This window comes from Ziziphus jujuba, chromosome 3 (assembly GCF_031755915.1).
Source record: "Ziziphus jujuba cultivar Dongzao chromosome 3, ASM3175591v1".
Lineage (NCBI taxonomy): Eukaryota > Viridiplantae > Streptophyta > Magnoliopsida > Rosales > Rhamnaceae > Ziziphus > Ziziphus jujuba.
The window spans coordinates 12,933,876-12,955,046 of NC_083381.1; the positions used below are offsets into that span (position 1 = coordinate 12,933,876).

The 21,171-nt window shown below is 34.2% G+C and overlaps 3 protein-coding genes across 4 annotated transcripts; 1 reads left to right on the forward strand and 2 right to left on the reverse strand.

Moving 5' to 3' along the window:
* Window positions 1–1,262: 1,262 nt before the first annotated feature.
* On the reverse strand, window positions 1,263–4,361 carry LOC107421928 (pentatricopeptide repeat-containing protein At2g20540). 2 transcript variants are annotated; one of them, XM_048477070.2, is made up of 2 exons: window positions 3,941–4,361; window positions 1,263–3,838 (listed from the first exon to the last, which is right to left on the reverse strand). In XM_048477070.2, exons 1-2 carry the CDS (start codon window positions 4,347–4,349, stop codon window positions 2,712–2,714), a joined length of 1,536 nt encoding a protein of 511 aa, XP_048333027.2. In that variant the 5' UTR covers window positions 4,350–4,361; the 3' UTR covers window positions 1,263–2,711. The 2 variants fall into 2 exon arrangements, with proteins under 2 accessions (XP_048333027.2, XP_015886775.3); XM_016031289.4 differs by having other exon boundaries at window positions 1,263–4,361.
* A 199-nt stretch (window positions 4,362–4,560) lies between these two features.
* On the forward strand, window positions 4,561–7,796 carry LOC107421927 (putative pentatricopeptide repeat-containing protein At3g15130). The gene has a single exon (XM_016031288.4). It carries the CDS (start codon window positions 4,561–4,563, stop codon window positions 6,622–6,624), a length of 2,064 nt encoding a protein of 687 aa, XP_015886774.3. The 3' UTR covers window positions 6,625–7,796.
* A 30-nt stretch (window positions 7,797–7,826) lies between these two features.
* LOC107421939 (probable UDP-N-acetylglucosamine--peptide N-acetylglucosaminyltransferase SEC) lies at window positions 7,827–19,220 on the reverse strand. The gene is made up of 28 exons (XM_048477069.2): window positions 18,592–19,220; window positions 16,549–16,694; window positions 16,301–16,399; window positions 16,165–16,215; window positions 15,808–15,924; window positions 15,643–15,699; window positions 15,106–15,225; window positions 14,795–14,857; window positions 14,625–14,703; window positions 14,056–14,165; window positions 13,883–13,936; window positions 13,724–13,791; window positions 13,506–13,608; window positions 13,006–13,208; window positions 12,798–12,894; window positions 11,839–11,910; window positions 11,640–11,716; window positions 11,439–11,555; window positions 11,262–11,346; window positions 11,001–11,168; window positions 10,639–10,749; window positions 10,471–10,557; window positions 10,255–10,382; window positions 10,087–10,169; window positions 9,872–9,977; window positions 9,602–9,748; window positions 8,481–8,601; window positions 7,827–8,214 (listed from the first exon to the last, which is right to left on the reverse strand). The coding sequence occupies exons 1-28, from the start codon at window positions 18,812–18,814 to the stop codon at window positions 8,101–8,103; spliced, it is 3,006 nt and encodes a 1,001-aa protein (XP_048333026.2). The 5' UTR covers window positions 18,815–19,220; the 3' UTR covers window positions 7,827–8,100.
* Between the last annotated feature and the right edge of the window lie 1,951 nt (window positions 19,221–21,171).

The following is a 21,171-nucleotide window of genomic DNA, read 5'->3' on the forward strand; positions in this document are numbered from 1 at the left end:
TTTATTTTCAGGTATGAATGTTAGACCCTTAATGGATATCGCAAGGCAGTGGTTGTGTGTTTTAAATTCGATGATTTTTAGTTACTATTTTCCTTTTGAAATCAATAATTTCAACTGATAAAACTCTTGAAATTGGTTTAATTTAAATATTAAACTCAGAGGTGAACTTTTTTGCTGTCAAGGTGCTGAAGTACTTTCTATCATGTATGCAAAGGAAATTAACCTTAAAAACTTTATAGCTAGGGCTTGAATTGAACTTTCTACTTCATTCATGCCAGAACATCATCATTGAAAGGAGAAAGAAACTGAGAAAAATGAAGCTTTGTAGCTTATTAAATACATGTTAAAATTCATAGCTATTTACTGAAGAGACCAGAGTTTCTGTGGTAATATGCAGCAGGAACTCTAATACTGAAAATATCCATAAACCAAGAACGTGCTAGAACAGCAAGTTGAAACTCCCAGCTGAAAAGAAAAGCTTGAAATTGTAGCAATCGGTCAGAGCGAAATCAGGTAGATGAAGAAACACATATGGTCTGTGTTTCTGCTACACAACCATACTCATATCTGTGAAAAGGCTTGCACATGGTGAATGACTACACTACTGATTTTTTTACCAGTTATTGTTAATGAAATGGGATTGCAATTTGCAGAGATTGAAGACTAACTGGTCTTTCATTACAATCGAGGTAGCGAAATCAGATTGATGTAACAAGAGTTCAGCTCAAATAGGGACAGGACAAGAATTGAAACACTGTCTAGACCTCATTAATGTTAATGAGAAAAAAAGAAGAGAGAATTTCCTCAATATGCGATATATAATTCAAACAAATATACAATGATCTATATACTTCCAAAGATTACAAGAGGAAATTCTGAGTTAGAATCATACAGAACAGGATCAAGAACCAGAAAACATAAAAAGGAAAGAGGCATATTGAAACTTAAAAACAGATCAATCAAGTAAATTGATAATTTGGAAAGAGCAGGATCAGGAAGGATTTACTTTGCACAAAGTGCCTTCCAAGCAAGAAAAAAGGATCATCTTGCCAATCCAGCCCATGGCCACTATGGGTCACAGAATCTGTTTATAGCAACTTAATAATGACTTCTTTGTCATCATCCCTTCCATATACACAAGATTCTTCTTGATAAGTTAGTACTGTTCATATGCATTATTCATGGCTCATGATGGCTAGGGATTTCGGCTCTAATATCATCATAAGTTATTCACCACAAAATAAAGAATAAAGGAAAGAAGAAAAAAGAATGCTAGGTTTCTTATTGCAATTGCTAAAGAATAATACAATGAGAACAAAGGAGAGTTTATAAAGCCAACAAGCAAATATGTACATTTTCTATCCTTGCATAATAAATAATAAATAAGCTAAATACAATAATTCTAGTACTGTAACCAAAAAAATTCTAGGTAATCTCAATGAAGTTCTATTTGCTACACATTCCAAGCCAAGTGAATCTTTTCATTACAACATAAATTCCAATCCATCAAGGGTCCCCCCTATACTTGGTTCTAGTGGTATATAAAATGCAGTTTATTTAGCTGAAACTTGAGATCAGATTTACCTGAATTCTAAATTCACCTTCCAGCTGTCATTGCAAAGCTTCAATATCATTCTCATTTAAAAAGGAAAATCAGAACAGAATTTTCAGTGTGGAGAAATGAACAGGGTATTTGTTTGCCTTACAAGGTTTATAAGGTGACTCAGTACCATTAATCAAACTTCTTTGCAGAAATCGCTAACCCAATTTAAATTGGACCGGAACCTCAAAGAATGCTCCTGACCAGTTAGAGAAAGACTGGAGTCTGCATAAGCAGATTGATTGCTGTAACACACATCAATATCAACATTTCCCTTCTCCTATGGAAGAAAACAGAAGGGCTTTTTGTCAAACTGTTTTAGGCTAAACAGTAGAGGGTGGAAACCATAAAAACACATTCAATACCTTCCAACAATTTGCCATATTTCCATAACTCTCAGCAAAGTGAGGCTTAGTTTGCAGGGCTTCTTCATTTTATGCAATGCACAAATCATACTTTTGCTACTACAGAAGACAAAACATACTTTTGGGATAAGATGCGTATAAACTGTATAATTGTCTCACAAAATCAAGAGACTGAAGAACATTTTACTATCTTAGAAAGTGTGGTTTTCTATGGTTGGGGAAGAAGTTCCATTAACATTCCAAGTAAATGACCCATCATGTGGAAAGTGAGGATAGCAGCACAAGTAAAAAGCTTTTTTAAATTAAATCCTTGCAAAAATTTAAGCACAAGTAAACAGTAAAACCTTGCAGCTTAAACATGCTTTATAATAATTCATGTAGATTAGCACGAGAAAAGACCTTATATGAGAAATGATATGTACTTTAGTCCAGACAAAAGTAATTTCTTTCTACAAAGGCATGCATGTCACCCCATATGCTACTACCTAATAATTAAATAGTCTTTCCCCAGACTTTTGTCGTTATGCACCTATTAGTATAAAATCATCCGTAGCTCTTGCTCTTTCATTATAGAGGAACTTAGAGAGCAACTCTTTTGAGCTTCTAAGATGTTTTTGTGTTGACAAGCAACCCATGTTTCTTTCCTGAAAGCATTCCAGTAGTCGAAACAGTGTATGATTTAGTCATTAAATTGCTTCAGTGGTGTAGTGGTCAGCCAAAATTTGTTCTGTGGGAGTTTCACATCTTCAAGGAATCTCTATGCTACTATCCTCTTGAGCAATTTCTATCATATCACTTGTGATATTCTCATGCGAAGCCAGCAGATCTAGCATTGCAAATACATCTTTTGCAAATGGTTTTGAATCATCTCCTGCCACAAACTCTTGGACCACATTGTTGACTTCAATCAAGCTGCATCCAGGGGTTTTCTTCATGCTCTTACTCCTTATGAGTTTCCTAATCTTTGACACACTCTCCCACTTCCCAACATCTGCATAAATATTAGACAGCAACACATAGTTCCCTGTATCATCTGGTTCAAGCTCTGAAAGTTGCTCCATTGCAACAACAGCAATCTCAACATTGCAATGAGTCCTGCAAGAATTTAACAAAGAACCCCAAATCTTTGCATCTGGCTTCATCGGCATCTTCTTTACTGCCTCCAGAGCATGATCAAGTCGTCCTGCTCTTCCAAGGAGATCAACCAAACAACCATAATGCTCAATTTCTGGCTCTAATTGATAATCTTTTTTCATGGAATCAAAGTACCTTAACCCCTCATTCCAAAAACCAGCATGGCCGCAGGCCGATAGAAGACCAAGAAATGTAATGCCATTAGGTTCAATCCCTGCTCTCTGCATATCTTGGAAGAGTCCAATTGCTTCCCGAGCCTTACCATGATTCGCCAACCCTCCAATCACGGTACTCCAAGAAATTACATCCCTCTCCAACATCTGATTAAACAACTGCAAAGCTGGATCGATGCAGCCACATTTTGCGTACATTTCAATCAGAGCATTGCATATACAAGTAGACCGCAATAACCCAATTCTTTCCGAATAAATGTGAATCCATTTCCCAACCTCAAGAGCTCCAAGCTGTGCACATGCAGGCAACACAGACACAACACTGATCTCATCAGGTTCAATACCCAACATTTGCATTTTCCGGAAAATATCCAATGCCTCACTATAGCATCCAATTCTTGTATACCCAGAAATCATTGTTGTCCAAGAGACAATAGTCTTATTAGGCATTTCCTCAAACAGGGATCTTGCCCTTCTCATTTGTCCTAATTTTGCATGCCCAGAAAGAAGGCAATTCCAAGAAATTACATCTCTTTCACCCATTTCCTCGAACACTCTATGCGCATCTGTCAAATTGTCACATTTAGTATACATATCTATTAGTGCATTGTCAGTGATGGAATGGGACTTTGGCCCATATTTACACAGTTGGGCATGAACTTGCCTACCCAGATCCTGACAAAGGAGCCCAGCACAAGATTTTACCACAAACGGGAATGTGAATTTGTCAGGAAAAATGGGGTTTCGAGCACCTTGGTTTTTTAGCATTTGCTTGTACAGAGTCACTGCCAAACTATATATATCATTATGAGTGTAAACTCTGATCATTGCGTTGAACAAAAACACGTTTGGTTCAACCACATGTTTGAAGAGCAAGCTTGCGTAATCCACCTCTCCATTGCTGTCGCACACATCCAGCATTTTTGTGACTAGGAAGTTGCTCTGTGATAGTGAGAATTTGACTATGTGGGCGTGAATTCTCTTCAACTCTGCCATTTTGGTAGAATTTCGCAAACTGGGCGCGAAGAAATTTTCCAATTCTCTAACACTTAAAGCCCTGATTCCCGTTTGCAACATTAAAGCTTAGTATTTTCCGGGAAAATATTTAGTTGAATTTTCAGAGAGGGTTTGTCTTCCTACCCTGTTCTAGTTGCAAGATGAGGCAACGACCATGACGAAGAAGAAAACATGAGCGGTTTTATCGCAAATGAAATAGTGACTAGCTCTTCCTTGGAATCCGAAAAGAAAACGAAGTTGGAAATTTTTTTTTTTTTTTTTTTTTCAGAAAATGAACCAAAGGCAGAGATTAGCTAACCACCTGAGGAACTGTTCGAAGAACTTGCTACTTGATCAGGGGTTAAAAGCTCATGCAGCAGTATTGAAAATGGGACTTAGGTTTGATTTGATGTTGAACAATGATCTTATAGATATGTATGGAAAATGTGGCAGAACTGGTATGGCCTCTGTGTTGTTTGACAAAATGCCTGAAAGAAATGTGGTTTCTTGGACAGCTCTTATGTGTGCACACTTGCAAAATAGAAATGCCAAAGGCTGTCTATCTCTTTTTGTTGATATGAGAACTTCAGGGTCTGAGCCAAATGAGTTCACTCTTTCTACCAACCTTAAGGCCAGTGGGATTCTTGGTATTCCCGAGATTGGGATGCAAATTCATGGTATATGTGCTAAATCTGGTTTTGAAGGCACCAATGTGGTGGGGAATTCTGTCATGGACATGTATACGAAATGTGGAAGAATAAGTGAAGCAGAACGGATGTTTAACATTATGCCAGTTAGGAATCTTATTACTTGGAATGCAATGATCGCTGGATACACAGTGGTAGATCAAGGAAATGGAGAAAAAGCTCTGCTTTTGTTTTGCGAAATGCAAAGGCAAGGATTAGTTCCAGATGAATTCACCTTCACAAGCACAATAAAGGCTTGTGGTGGTCTTGGAGCAATTCGGCAAGGAAGCCAAATACATGCTTCTTTGATCACAAGAGGATTCCCTTGTTGGGTCCAGACTACTACTGCAGGTGCTCTTGTTGATTTGTATGTCAAATGCAGGCACTTGTTTGAAGCTCGGAGACTATTTGATCAAATCGAACAGAAGAATATAATTTCTTGGAGTGCACTGATTCTTGGCTATGCTCAAGAAGGCAATTTATTAGAGGCCATGGAGCTGTTCAGGCAGCTCAGAGGAAACACAAATCATCAAGTAGATGGGTTTGTTCTCTCAAGCCTGATGGGTGTGTTTGCTGATTTTGCACTTGTGGAGCAAGGTAAGCAAATGCATGCTTTCACCACTAAAGTCCCATCCGGTTTTGATGTATCGGTAGCTAATTCAATTCTGGATATGTACCTCAAGTGTGGATTAACAGAAGAAGCAGAAAGACTATTCAACGAAATGCCATCCAAAAATGTAGTTTCTTTGACAGTTATGATCACAGGCTACGGGAAGCATGGCCTTGGAAGGGAAGCAATAGGTCTTTTCGATAAGATGCAGTTCGACAACATACAACCTGATGGTGTGGCTTACTTGGCTGTGCTATCAGCCTGCAGCCACTCCGGACTAATTGAAGAAAGCCAAGAATATTTCTCAAGATTGTGTGCTGACAGACAGATTAAACCAAAAGTAGAGCATTATGCTTGCATGGTTGATCTCCTTGGCCGAGCTGGTCGCTTAAAAGAGGCTAAGAATCTCATTGAAAACATGCCTCTAAAACCAAACGTGGGGATTTGGCAGACATTGCTTAGTGCTTGTAGAGTACACGGAAATTTGGATATAGGGAGGGAAGTTGGAGACAAACTTCTAAGTTTGGATGGTGATAATACAGTCAATTATGTGATGATGTGCAATATATACGCCGATGCAGGATACTGGAAAGAATGCGAGAGACTAAGAGAACTGGTGAAGATGAAGGGTTTAAAGAAAGAAGCGGGACGAAGCTGGGTAGAGATTGATAAGGAAGTACACTTATTTTACAATGGAGATGATACACATCCACTTACAGAGAAAATTCATGAAGCTCTGAAAGAAGTGGAGAAGAGGATGAGAGCAGAAATGGGCTATGTTCCTGGGGTGAAGTTTTCTTTGCATGATGTGGAAGATGAATCAAAGGAGGAAAGCTTGAGAGTACACAGTGAGAAGTTGGCAATTGGGTTGGCATTGGTTTGGGGAGGAATGGAGGAGAAAAGAACAATTAGAGTTTTCAAGAACTTGAGAGTATGTGGGGATTGTCATTCCTTCATTAAGGGCTTGTCAAAGGTTTCCAAGTTGGTGTTTTTGGTTAGAGATGCAAATAGGTTTCACAAGTTTGCAGATGGCTTGTGCTCTTGTGGAGATTATTGGTGATACTTTCCTTCTTTCTTTCGCCATTAGAACAATGAGAAAGTAATTTTATCAATATTTTTGTTTTAACCAATTCTTTGGATAGTTGGTATTTTATTTAAAAAAATAAAAAGAGAGAGTTTGGTGTTTGCTTATTTTCGAAAACTACGACTAAATGAGAAAACAAAATCCCAAATTCCTTAGTGTCATTGTCATCTTTGTTTTATCCCTCTCACATTAAATATATAATTAACGGTTTTTATTTAACTTTACAATTAATTTCAAATTCAACCATTTACACATCATCAAGAATATAAAAATTATTTTAAATCACAAACCGGACAAAGAGAAAAAGTAATTATTTTATTGATATACCCTGGATAATAAATTCGATTAAAAAGAAAGGCTTTAACAATTAATTCATAAGATGTCACCAGAAGACAAATATGAGGCAGCACAAAAGGCTTTAACAATTAATTCATAAGATGTCACCAGAAGACAAATATGAGGCAGCACAAAAGGCCAAGAAAAATTTCACTCATTCAAGATAAATTAATAAGGGCAAATTTTGGTATGCACGCCGTGTTTAAAAATCAATATTATTAAACAGATCTATAAATTCAAAAAAAAAAAATTATCAATATTGATGCACAACAACAAAATATACATGTAGATAACAATTTAAATTATTATTATTAATTTATTTATTTTAAAATTTTTGTTAAAATAATATAAAATTAAAAATCACTATTAAAATTATCATATAAACCGATAATCATACAAAATGATAACAAATAGCAAATTTTGAATGATTATCCATTCAATTTCGTTTTACCTAATCATGAATTCATGATGGAACTTAAGATAACAGAAACAACATTATTTATTGAAATTTTTTTGTCAATTACTTGGAGAGGATAATATTCTTTGAGAGAAAAAATATAATAGAATAAAATCAGCCAGTGTGTCAATTTTGAGATCAATCAAGAGTCAAGATCATATTATTTTAAAACAGCTTATCAAGAAAACAATTGTTCAAAAGGCATTGCTAGATATTTTATTCATCTTTCTGTCACAATCAATAATATTATAAAGCTGAACTTAAATGATATAAAAAAAGGAGCTTCCATACATGCAACAAGGGAATAAACCTAACAACCCTCATGAGGAAGTGCAAAGGTTAGCTATTATACCCACACAGAGAGAGAGAGAGAGAGAGAGAGAGAGAGATGAAACTTTATATTAATATATTAAAACACACTACATAAAGACAACCTAAAACAACAACACAGGACGGGGTGAGACAGATCAATGATAATACCTGATCCATTCAATAATAACTCCATCACGAGTAGCCTAAAGAGAACATCACTTCAATGTACTGACTTCAGAATCAACATTTTTGGAAACCAATCAACCAACACTAGCCTAACATAATAGTATTTCAATTGTTACTCTTTTTGCCTTATCTACAATACCATCTAATCTCTTCTATCATTCCTATCTATTATATGGGAATTCTGATGAATTTTCGGTTACTTTAAATGGCTGTGGATGCTGCCCGTTGCAATACAGATTCCACATCTTGAAGTAAGCTCTTTCGAGATTTCTCACCTGAGTTTTTCCATGTCATATAATAATTTGATTTAGTCAGCTGTTTACTGAGAACAACAATTTAATCATGTTGAAGAAATACATAATTTCATAAAAGTCATAACTAGGAAAGACGATTGATATCACAAAGAAAACAACTATGGCGAATGTCAAAGCAGTTCTTCAAGTTCAGGATCTAACACAATGACATCTCCCTATGTGTACTTAAGTTCCAAACAAGAATCATAACTAAATTAAACAAGTGAATAAAGAACCTGTAGTCTTACCCAGCGTGCTGTGTCAAATAATGGACAAGTCAATCGAGCTGCTTTGAGTCTATTGGTAAGATCCTGGAGCTTTGAGGGATTTAGAGCAAGTGAGACTGCCTTCTCTTCATATTCCTTCAAGCTTTTTAATTTTGTGCAGATATAACAAAAAATAAAAATAAAAAACCAATCAGGAAACAGAAACAACAAACCAATGCAGGTTCTGTTATAATTGTCAGAAAAAGATGCCAACTGAAATATATGGTTTTTTTTCATTTCTGTTATAATTGTCAGAAAAGGATGCCAACTGAAATATATGGTTTTTTTTTCATTTCTTTCTTCCCCTCATTTTGGTTTGTTTTTTTTTTTTTTTTTGGGGGTGGGTGGGGGGGGGTCCTCATATAGAATGGAAAAAAACAAATATGTTAAAAGATTCCAAACTGATGTAGAACAGGTGGGGAAGGAAAAAAAAAGGGGAAATTAAAAGATAGGCTCCAGCATCATGGTAGAACAATTTTAGGAATCACTCCTAAAAACCCTAGGCATCACACCTAAGTTTGTTTTGCATCACACAAAACCATAGAAATAACTCTCATAAAAATACTTGTATTGTTAATCAACTTCACTAAAAGAGTTAAAAAAATCCCAAATTATAATAAAACCACCTAATAACGTTAGGAAACTAAAATAATACGAAACCTAGTTAAATAAGGAAACCAAATAATAAAACTTCCTAACAACTTAAGGAAACTAAAATGATAAAAAGAAATCTAATAAACATAATAATATTAAAACCCTAAATATCAAATAAACATAACAATATTAAAATCCTAAAAACCATAAAACCCTAGTAATTATAATCCTATGCGATCTCCATCGTTCTCCATCACATAATCAGCCTTTAGTTACATCCAGTTTTGCGCACATTGTTCATAAGGTCTAACAGACTGAAAATTAGTGTTACAAGAGAAAAGCAGCAATTTCCATTAAGGGCACTAGAAAGTATACATAAAAACAAAAGGGGTAACACCTTTTAAGATAAAGTTTGATAGGTAGGAAAGATGTTTAACAAATAAATGGTTTATAAATGATTAAATGACAAAGTTCTTGCATGTTTAGAGAAATAGCAAAGGTATATTTACCTGCTAACTATCATCTCCTCACCAACACCAGTGGCCAGACACAGTGATCCAGCCACTCTTGTAGCCATTTTCTCAAGGGGAAGAGTCACCATTGGAAGTCCAGCCCACAAAACATCAGTGCCTGTTGTGTGCGCATTGCATAATGGCCTACTCAGACAGAACAGACACAATAATAATCGTAAAATGGAAGTTATAGATTGTACAGGCCATTATCATAGCAAATAAACTGTCCTGGAAAAAAGTATTAAAAAAATTTACTAGAATATTTACGTGTCAAGGAATAGATCTGCTAAAGCACTGCGTCTGATATGTTCACCCTTCATGGCAACATCTGTGAAGATAATCTGATCAGGCTGTACACCTCTTTGAGCAGCATCTGTAAATAATAAAATCGAGAATAAATCGAACAAATAGCATGCACAGCAAAATACATTTCAACGAAAATGCACATGAACAATGAAAACATTAAAAAAAAAGGCCAATACAGTTGCGGAGTCTTGTCTCGCCAGCAGCCGGAAATCTAAGAAGCCAAAGTGCACTGTTTGGGACTCGCTTAAGGATATTGCACCTGTATTGGTGGATGCAAAGATGAATATGATAGGCAACATGCTTACAATATCCCAAATAACATGAATAAAGCACTTAAATTTTACCATGTATTGAAAATATCAGGATCCATCTTGTAAAGCTGGTTGAAGCATGCAAAAATAAATTTGTCTTCTGGTAAACCATAATTGGATCTCTTGGATTGGCACTTGGGATCCAAAACTTCACAATTTTTCTAAGAATCAAATATGAAACAGCAATAAGATACCACTGACGGATAACAATACGTAAAGGCACGAAGGCAAAAATATTCTATCACAAACCTGCTTATAGTCATTTACAAAGTAGCAATGAGGAAGGTGTACAAGCTTTTCAGAGTAAATGTGAGAGAAACGAGATGGGGACACAAACTGCAATCATAAATATCAGAGTCATGACATCAAGCAGAAAGAAATAAAATTTAAAGAATCGCCAAAATCAAATCTCCCAACCTCATCAGTAACCAAATAATGTATATAATCAGCCCCTGTAGTTCCAGGAAATCCCATGTATGAAATCTGTATAGGAGCAGGCTGCATTGCAAATATTTCATTTCTTGCTCCCTGTATGGTAAAATAGATGTCACAATTCTTTTCCAATTTGAGAGACCTAAATCAATCATTGAAAATAAAACAATACATATCCAAAAACTGAGGAAAAGAAAGGTTGAATCAGTGTAAATTTAATGGGGAAAAAGAATAAAGCTAAAAGAAAAATAAGCAAGTTATATACGATTTTTAAGTCATTAAATTTTCATCCAAAAGATTTTTAATGGTAAGTTCCCCGTTATCCAAACTCTACGATGACATGATACCTTAGTGTAGCCATTGAGATTGACAAGGATATGTATTTTATCCTCATTGATCAGTCTGGCAATCATATCAGATGACATGGATGAGACATCTATAAAATGCTCCACTTCTGACTGAATACACAGCCTCCATTCAGAACCATCATTTGCACTTAAAGCATAGCAGAAAACCTGCAAACATTAACCACTTAATTACCATGAACAATAGCAGTAAGGAGACTAATTCAATCACGTCTAAATAATCAATAAGAAATATCGGCAGACCTCAACATTTTCTCTATCATGCATGCCAAACACTGAGCCCATAAGATGAGACAGGGGATGATTACCAAAGTCACTGCTCACATATCTAGCAATCATAGAATTAAAAAAGGGGATAAATATGCAGATATATTCAAAACGCATGAGTAGGAAGAGTGATATATCAACTTTTAAACCTACCCAATCCTCAGTCGTCCGCTGCCACCCTCACCCTTTATAGGCAAGGGCGCAGGATGGTTGAAAGCTGGAAGTGAGTAACGAGTGGCAATAAGAGAGCAGTGCGCAGCATATTTACGACTACAACACAAAAAGAAAAGTTTATGAAACAATATATCAATAAAACCCCATTTAGTATAATGCCATGAAAAAGATGCCACCAACCTAATTTCCAGTGCAAGCATTGCATCAATTGGATAGGCAATTGCGTGAAAAGGCTGCACACTAGGAATAAGTGACATCTGAAGGAGAAGATTAGATTATATCAGAGCTGAACTTGAATGATCAATCAGCATAAAAAGTAAAATAGAAATGAATATTAATAATAATTATTATTGTATTTAAAAAATAAAAAATAAAAAACCTTTATCTGTCTCCTTAAAATCGTCTCAACTTCAATAAATTTGTTGTCACGGTCTTCCCAGTCACAAACACACTGTAAAAGAAAATTTCAATCATCAAATAAGATATAAAGAGTTAAATACATCTTTAACTGACATGCGTAAATAAGAGGATACCAAATTTCACATGTTGAGTTACAATGTATATATAAACATAGGCAGATACTTAATAGTAATACACAAATTCATACCAATCCATTCACAAATATACCAGTGAAGAATCAATAGACTATAAGTATACTTGACTTAAAAATAGTGGTTCAGTGTTAAAGGAAATCATTTAGCAAAGAAAAGTATGATTACTGATAAAAACATATGACATAACACGGAGATTAAGAAACTAATGCTTACAAATTACATAGAAATTGGGGAACAAATCGAAGGAAAAAGGTGCTTGACACAAATAATACACCTAATCAAATTAGTTTGCAACACAAAGTAATTCTAGAAAACAGCTTTAACTGACATAAGATGCACCGAGTCTCAACATTTTTAAACCCCAGAATCTCACTAATTTCATATATTTTGTATAGACAAAGAAACATATAATCCCTCTCAACCCTTAACAAAAATTTAATAATAAGGTGTGTGTATAAAGTCTATTTGCTATTGTAAAACAAGAATCATCCAATCACTTAAGCCCATACAATTAAGGTACAAGCTACCAGTACAAAGCCAATATTAGTTAAAAGTCACAAGCCCAACTTTCATATGTTAAAAAGTTCAATATTTCTGTTTGGCTTCAGAATCCACAATAACCAATTAATGAAACCATGAGAAAAATATGAACTTTTTGTGGCCAATTATTCATCCTTTCGAAAATTATGTCCTATGATTATACTTGCATCATAACCTTTCTTGCTGCCTAGACAATATCTCAACAGGAGAACCCCAAAGACAACAGCATTACATCTAAATATACCTGTAAAGTGTGTAAAAGATTACAAGTGGCTTCTGGAAAGTCAGGGCGCAGAAAGAGTGCTTGCTTATAGCTTTTTATAGCAGCTTCAACATGTCCACTGTCCATCATCCAAAACAAGAAAACAATGATGCAAGAAACTGAATAATAATTAAAGACTCAGGTCAATGAAAATCTAATATTGTCCATTTTCAGTTGGATCACTACATACCTGTCCTTGTAAGCTGATGCTAGATTTGCATGAGCTTCAGCCATGGCAGGGCGGATGTTGATAGCATGTACATAATCTTGAATGGCTTCATTAACTCTCCCAACCTCTTTATATGTGTTACCTCTGTTAACAAGTGCATCAGCTGCCAATGGATCAATCCGGAGAACTTCATTGTAGCAAGATATAGCATCCACATAATTACCCTGTCATATAAAAGATAAAGGGAAAACCAAAAAGAAGAGAGAAAACAAATATATCATTTGCTTTTTCAACCAGACTCAGCAAGAAACAGCACAGAAAATACTCCGCTTTTAAACAAATTTACCATCTCTCATTTGTTTAGATAATGTTGTTCATAGGCAAAAAAATAACAACAGCAAATTCTTGTTAACCTTTTGTACTTAATATCTTTTATATAAGAAAATTACTCAACCCCATGGATAAATAATCATCCAGTACAGAATTGAGTGAGTGAGATACAAAGAAACAGATGGCATTACCTGCTGTTTATAGATAATTGCTAAATTGTTGAAAGGAGCAGAAAGTCCTGTTGTCACAGACAACGTTGCCTTATAACATGAAGCAGCAGCACTCATCATATTCCTATACGATCAAAAAGGAACTTCCTTAAGAGTCTACATGAGTGATTCATTTGACAAAGAGATTATACACACTCAATTGAACAAGTAATTTGGCGAAGTATCTAGATAGTGCATACCACTCCATGTATATATTCCCCAGGTTAGTAAGTGCTTGAGGATGGCTTGGTTGCAAAGCAAGACATTGCTTCATGAAAAAATGGAAAAGCACCATGTCAATAGCATAAAAAGCAAACAAGTAAATGATAATCAAAAGGGCATGGATAATGGGAACCTACGCGATAGCATTGCACGGCTTCATCAGCTTTTCCAGCATCTTTCAGAGCATTACCCTTGAGGTGGGGGAAAAAGGGCAACACCAAATTTTATTAAGTGGAGAATGTTGAAGTTCAAATACTGATGTGATGCAATCAAACAAGCATCAAAGGGAAAAGGAGGAAAAAGGACCAACCAAATTATTGTAAGCCTCCAAAAATCCTGAATCACAAGCAATTGCTCGCTTATAATTGAGCATTGCCATTTCCAGGTTTCCTTGCTCGTAATATATACTAGCCAAATTGCCTACACCAGAAGTTTTGCAAAATATATCATAACTGAGAAGAGAATGACAAGTCAAACCATGCCGAGAAGATTCGCTTTGAGCTAAGATCCAAAGCATGATCAGAAACCATCAGATATGGCAGTGACGGACATCAGGATCAATCAAATCATTGAATCAGCCAAAATACAGCTAGATATACTGGAATAAACAAAGCATTCTGAATCTAAATGGTCCATTTGTGTACTTAAAGATGTGATTCACAACCAGAAATCTCCATTTTGGAAAAGACCAATGTTTACGTACATCTTTCCAATTGAACAAACAGAGAATAATGTAAGAGAACCACAACGACTTAAGATAATATTCCCACAACTAAAGATAACTTAGCATAAAGAAGGCTAGTCAATGACATACTGCATACAAGCAGAAAACAGAAAGAAACATCAAAACAAACGTGTAAAAGTAGTGATAGCACACACCATATGCCATAGCAAGATCTGGCCGCACTTGAAGTGCACGCTGAAAGCACACAATAGCCTCTTGACGCATGCCTAAAGCCTGGGGAAAATAATAATAATAATGTTATTGTGTTTCTCTTCTCCATGATGCCAAACATTTCAGTTGTCCAGCCATATTAGCATCAGCGTACCTTATAAACATTTCCAAGGTTTAGGTATGCATCAGAAAATGTTGGCTTGAGCTTTACAGCTTCCTGAAAAATGAACAACATTTCAACTGGCTTAAGAGCAAGCTCATACACAGTAAGTAGTTGATAAAAGGGATGAAAGATCAAATATAAGATATTTCGGAAAATACTAAGTGGAAATATGAACTACGGTTTCTGCTTATATGAGATTAACAATGCCATACACAAATACGAATGTAAATGCTTATCTCTGCACAGATAGACATGAATATGACATGCACACAATATGATGAAAGAGGATCTGTATAAGATACCTTGTAATATTGAAGAGCCCTGTTAAGATCACCAGCCTCCATGAATAGGCCTGCAAGATTCGACCACGCTATTGCAAAATTTGGCTGTATCCGGAGAGCCTCAACATAACAGTTGTATGCCTGCACAGCATAAATTGTCCAGGAGTTAAGAGACCAAAAAAATATACCTTTTGTTCCCAGATTGTTCTTTAAGAACTGAAGATAAATTTCAAGTTTACATGCAAATATAACACTGATGATGGTGGTGGTGGTGACAGTGAGGAGCCAATAATAACATTTGTAATCAGGATATCATTTTTCATTTCAAACTCAAATTAGAAAGAAAATGCAGGAGGGCTCTTATTAAGGAATTTAAGATCATGTCCCTCTCATGCCAATAAGGACAAAGCAACGAAGATTCAAAAATTCAGTGCAATGATCCATTCCTGGTAATAGTTTCAAGACATTTGAGGTACTATTATTAATATTTTTTGGTCAAACTATAAACTATATAAACAACATCAGGAAAAAATAAAAAATAAGTTGTTTCTTTCTTACCTCTTGCACTAAACCTTGAGCTTTCATCAAATTGCCAAGATTACTGTGTGCATCAACCTGCAAGAGCGAACAGAATGCTCATGCTGATTTCCAAGAATCTAGTAGCAGATGAAAAGTAAGAGCACTGAAAACAAACAAACAAACCAAAAAAAAAAAAAAAAATACCAAACGAGGATTCAGTGCCAAAGCCTGGCGACAACATTGAGCTGCCTCATTAAATCTTCCTTTCCTCATATATGCACTTGCTAAATTTGACCACGCATCAGCAAAATTGGGACGAAGCTGCAACAAAAAAATAAATAAATAAATACTTAGACCAAAGGCAAAGAAACTATCAGAACTAAGGTCTCTGAACAATATAGAATTTTAACACTAGAGATGATACCTATTTATTCTATGCTGCCTAAACAACACCTATTAATTCTTCTTTGCAGAAATTGCTAACCCAAACTCAAATTGGATCAGAAGCTCTAAGAACACTTACAAACAGTAAGAGAAACCAGATTGATTGCTGTAACATACCTCAATAGCAATTAAATAGTAGCGGATAGCAACATCAATATTGCCCTTCTCCTGCAGAAGAAAAATAGAGGTAATATCTATCAAACTGTGGTAGGCTAAATAATTAAGAATGGTTACAATAAAAGATGCAAAATACCTTCCAAGCATTTGCCATATTTCCATAACACTCAGCAAAGTGAGGATTAATTCGTAGAGCTTCTTCATTTTTTGCAATGCACATATCAAACTCATGCAACTGTAGAAGTATCACACACATAAATTTAGGTCAGATGCACATAAAACTATGACAAACTAGATAAGCATCACAAATCACGATGCTGAAGAAAGTTCAAACTTCGGAAAACTAAAAGAATGACAATTAACACTAGAAACTTCTGAAACAACCTGGTAGTGAATGGCGCCTAAAAGAAGAAGATTATCAGTCCTTTGTGGGTTTCTTTCATAAACAGAGTTGCTGTGCTCCAATGCCTGTTTATAATTTCCAGCTTTGTATTTCTGATGAGCAAGAGCTACGAGCATGTCTTCATTAACTGCAATACAATAGAAAAAGAACAGCTTCAGCAAAATGTATGTACTCGGCACCAAACAAAAAATGTGATTTATGCAAAATAATAACAAGTCCATACCACTTCAGTGAGACTTACAATCATCATTAATTTGAATTCTCTTTTAAATTTTAATATTAATATTTTAACATAATTATGAAAATTAATTACTGTTATTTAGACAACCCTCTTCTTCAATATAAGTGGTGAATGTATATGTTTCTCAGCATGGTTTGATTAGCAAGAACACAAAAACCAGCTAAAATTAAAAGGCAAAAGCAGAGAATTTTGGGTGTCCTATTTCCTACCATACTGGCTTAAACAAATAAAATTAAAAACAAGGGAACTACATGAGAAACAAATATAAAATGATTATGAGGAAGAGGAAATGAAAGAAACAGCAATCACAGTTACACAAATAATACACATATAAAACATAAGGAAAGAAGCAAGCAGTAAAATGACACAAATAATACACATATAAACGGTCAACATAACACAACAACCTAATAAACTCATAATAGAGATTAAATTTTGATCAAAGCTTTGGTCAAGCAACCTTACCTAAACTAACAATTCCCTTCTCTGCCAGATCAAGAGCTCACTGCTTAAGGGAATAAAAATAAAAATAAAAAAATAAAATCTAATAATATGGGAGCTTGAAGGGATGATGATCATCCACGAGGACCACTAATAGTTTTATTCAGTAAGGCAATCCAAGGTGAGTAGTAGCTTGTATAGAAAAAGTAACATTTATAACTTGTTGAATATCATTCGTTATATCAACAAAGGCATAACTGTTGGTCATCAAGACTAGCCAGATAGAGACATTGGTTTCATTGCTGCACTTCAATATCTCAATTTCTTAGCAGAATGCAATACACACAGCAAACTGATAACCAACTTCAACCATCACGTCATTTTGTAAGAAATAACAAATCTGATCATTATGTTTACACTACAGGATGCTGAGCATAAGGTAGGAATATTCTACTTTCTTGGTAAGACAGAAAAAGGGGTTTATAATTGCAAATGCAAAAGGTAAATAAAATGGAGCAAACCTGGATATAATCCTTCTTATACAATATTTTCATAAAACTCATATACGCTAATCACAAAGGCTAGAATGGCAAAAGGCAGAAACATAATAGGATGGAGCGGGTGTTTTTCTATCCGTCCTTCGTAAGGATTCCATATCATCTACTTCTAATAGTGTTGGAAGGACCATATAGAAGCAAAATATCGACTAAAAGGCTAACTTACTGCCCAACCTATCCATCCATACAATTACAAAATCTGATAATACGTCACACTCATGTCCAACGAGACAAGCACCATTGGTGAGGATGGAGAAGATATTCAGAAAATATGAATATATTTCGCCATCTAATATGTAGTTTACACAATTGCCATCTACTACCCATTGCCAAACCAAAATAATACTGCTATTTTTTTCACTAATACCAAAACACAACCACCACTAAGCCAAAAACCATCCAGCTTTGCTTTTGGTCCCAAAAAAAGAAACAAGAAAAAATTATATTTGGAACTGTACAAGCAAATGTACTTCTCCATAAAACATCAGACAACCAGTTAATCAGAAATATGCCCATCCTTTATTTTTATTTTTTTTTCACCCCTATTTGGATTCCTAATCACCGACTTCCTAAACAATTCGAGTTTAATTTTGAAAGATCACAAACATCAATAAAGAAAACCATCCCTACAAGCAAAACACTTTCCAGAAAATCACACAACTTCCCAAAAAAGGCAAAAATACAAAAATACAAATACCTAAAAAAGTTCAAAAACCCTAAAATAACAAACTAAATACTAAGAGCGGAAAAAAAAAATCAAATCAAAAACAAAATTAAAACCTAACCTTCATGAGAATCCAAGGCCTGCGACTGCCTGAGATTAACGGAAGAAGAAGAAGAAGAAGAAACACCACCAACACCTGCCGCATCGGAATGCAGAGCCAACGCATCATCGCCGTATGGAACCAAATGGAGCTGCTGCTGCGGCGTCGTAGTCTGCTGTTGTTGAAGCTGATTCTGGTAGTGATTATGGTGGTGAAGCCTCGGATCGCTTTGCAGCGAAAGCATTTTTGCTCCTCGCTATCTTTTTTTTTTTTTTTTTTTTTTGGGTCTGTTTGGATCAGAGGAAAATAATAACAACAATAATCGCGGAAGAGATTTTAGTTCTACGGAACCATGAACGAGAAAAAGGCAAAAACGAAAGGGTTTATAAGGTAGAAAATCTTAATTTTCCTTCTTTTTCCTTTCTTTTCCCTCTCCTTCCCCAGATTTTCACAATCCCTTCCTTTCCGTCACGCTGTCTCCCTCTCTTTCTCTCTCCTAATTTTCTTTTTTTTTTTTCTTTTTCCAGCTTCTTCCAGATAGTGACTGCTCGGACCGTTAAAAATCTCGAGCTCGTTGCCGTATTTGCAAGCCCGATGATCCCGTGCAACGCAAACTATGACAGTGACTCAATCACAGTGCGCCACCTCGATGTACGAGATAACTATTGGGGAAATGTAAAGAAGGGTTTATGGGTAATGTTGGGTGAGGGAGTTATTTGGATTTTTCCGATTGGTTGGATGGGTGATGAGGGTGTACGATTGATTTTTGGAGGTGAGATGTAGGGGATTTGATTTAGAAGCGTTCACTGTTTCGCTGAGACAAAACGCGGCAAACAGGACACGTGGACGAAATAAAAAGTGCATGGAGGATGAGGTGTTTGGTAGATATTGACTTGTTTGGTTCATGCCCACTTTTGGTCATATTATTCATTGTTCTTTACGGAAGGTATATTTAAAAATTCCTTTTTTAAATACTATATTTTATTTAAATTTATAAATATAAATATATATATATATTAATTTGTATAATATAAATTGGTAATTTTTATTTGAATTGATAAAAAAAATTTATAGTATTAATTTATATAATTCAAATCGGTATTTATATGAATTATTACCAACTTTATTTATTAAATTTATTTAGCAAATAATATAATTTATTTTTTATTTTTTATTAATATTTAAATTATAATAATTAACAATATACTAACCATGTAATTTAATCAAAATTTTTGGTAAAAATTGTGGTGCTTGTATGAACATTGAATTTTAAAGTTTTCTTTTTCTTTGTTTTTATTAGAGAAATGATAAACTTGTAGATAATTGCTTTTCGATAATTGTTACATTCACCTTTCATTACATATCTTTTAAAAAAAAAAAAAAAAAAAGATTAAAATTTCACAACCTTAAAACTTACAAAGAAAATTTTGAGTATTACAGATATATCCATACGTTAGAGCATATCCAATAATATATTATATTTTGAAAAACATAATATTCAAAATAAAATGTGTTTTGAAGGTAAAAGTTAATGAAGGAGATCTTTTATATTTTCAATAACACTCTTTATAATTACTCTCTATTTTTCATTTCTTCATAAATCTTTGCACACACTTTTTTTTTTTTTCCTTTCTATTGTATGGTAGTGTTTAAAAAAATGAAATATGGAATTATAATTGGTAAGTTTAATTACAATTCTACAACAATAAATAAGTTTATCAAAAAACTCTTGCATAGAATGAGCTTGGCTATTTACCTTTGGAGAACTCTCTGTGTTTAATTTAAATAACTTATTGTAATTATTAAAAAGTGGTATAGATCATTAAAGTTGACATAAAGATTTAAAGAATTTGTTGGAGATGTTCTTAATAGTTGAAAATTAATATAAAATTATTAACATTAGTCTCTGAACTATATTTATGTTCACATTCTGGGTCTTATTATTATTACTTGCATTTTTATTGTTGAACTTCATTTTTTGTTACATTTTGAACCTTGAAAATTATTGTTAGACTAAGTTTTTAGTAATTTTGTGGCATATAGAATCTTACTGCATTATGAAACTGCTCACCGAGAAATTTCTAAAATCTATATTAAAAATAATTTTAAAGATAGAGTATAGCAAAAAATTAAAGTTTATGTGTTAAAAAAAAAAAAGAATAAAATAAAAACCAAAACGTAAATATGAATATGGTTGATGAATTAACAGTGCTAATAACTCTTAATACAACTAATATCATTAAGATATTAATAGTTTAATTGAAAATTATAGAAAACATAAATATCTTTCAATAATATTGCCAACTCATGTAACAAATGACATATAATTATTTTATTAGCGCATATAGGTTTAACAAATTATGTATGGAATTCACATGTTTGTATTTAATTTATATTAACTACCACATATTATTATTATTATTATTATTTATATACTGCATGGATGAAAATCTAATTTACCAAACTTCGGATGCCATAGAAGATATGGGATACATTGCTAGATATAATATATATGTATACATATATATATTCAATACAAAATAAATAAATAAAAAGTTTAGAGATAATACAAAATTAAAAAAGTTAAGAGATATATAATCC

What these genes read in the sequence shown, in the direction of transcription:
- LOC107421928 (XM_016031289.4), bottom strand. Translation starts at nt 4,349, where the DNA reads ATGTTGCAAACGGGAATCAGGGCTTTAAGTGTTAGAGAATTGGAAAAT.
- LOC107421927 (XM_016031288.4), top strand. Translation starts at nt 4,561, where the DNA reads ATGAACCAAAGGCAGAGATTAGCTAACCACCTGAGGAACTGTTCGAAG.
- LOC107421939 (XM_048477069.2), bottom strand. Translation starts at nt 18,814, where the DNA reads ATGCTTTCGCTGCAAAGCGATCCGAGGCTTCACCACCATAATCACTAC. An exon ending in ATCTCAATGGCTACACTAAG is followed by an intron (nt 10,750 to 11,000) that starts GTATCATGTCAT and finishes TTTACCATACAG; the next exon opens with GGAGCAAGAAATGAAATATT. An exon ending in GCAGATCTATTCCTTGACAC is followed by an intron (nt 9,749 to 9,871) that starts GTAAATATTCTA and finishes CTGTCTGAGTAG; the next exon opens with GCCATTATGCAATGCGCACA.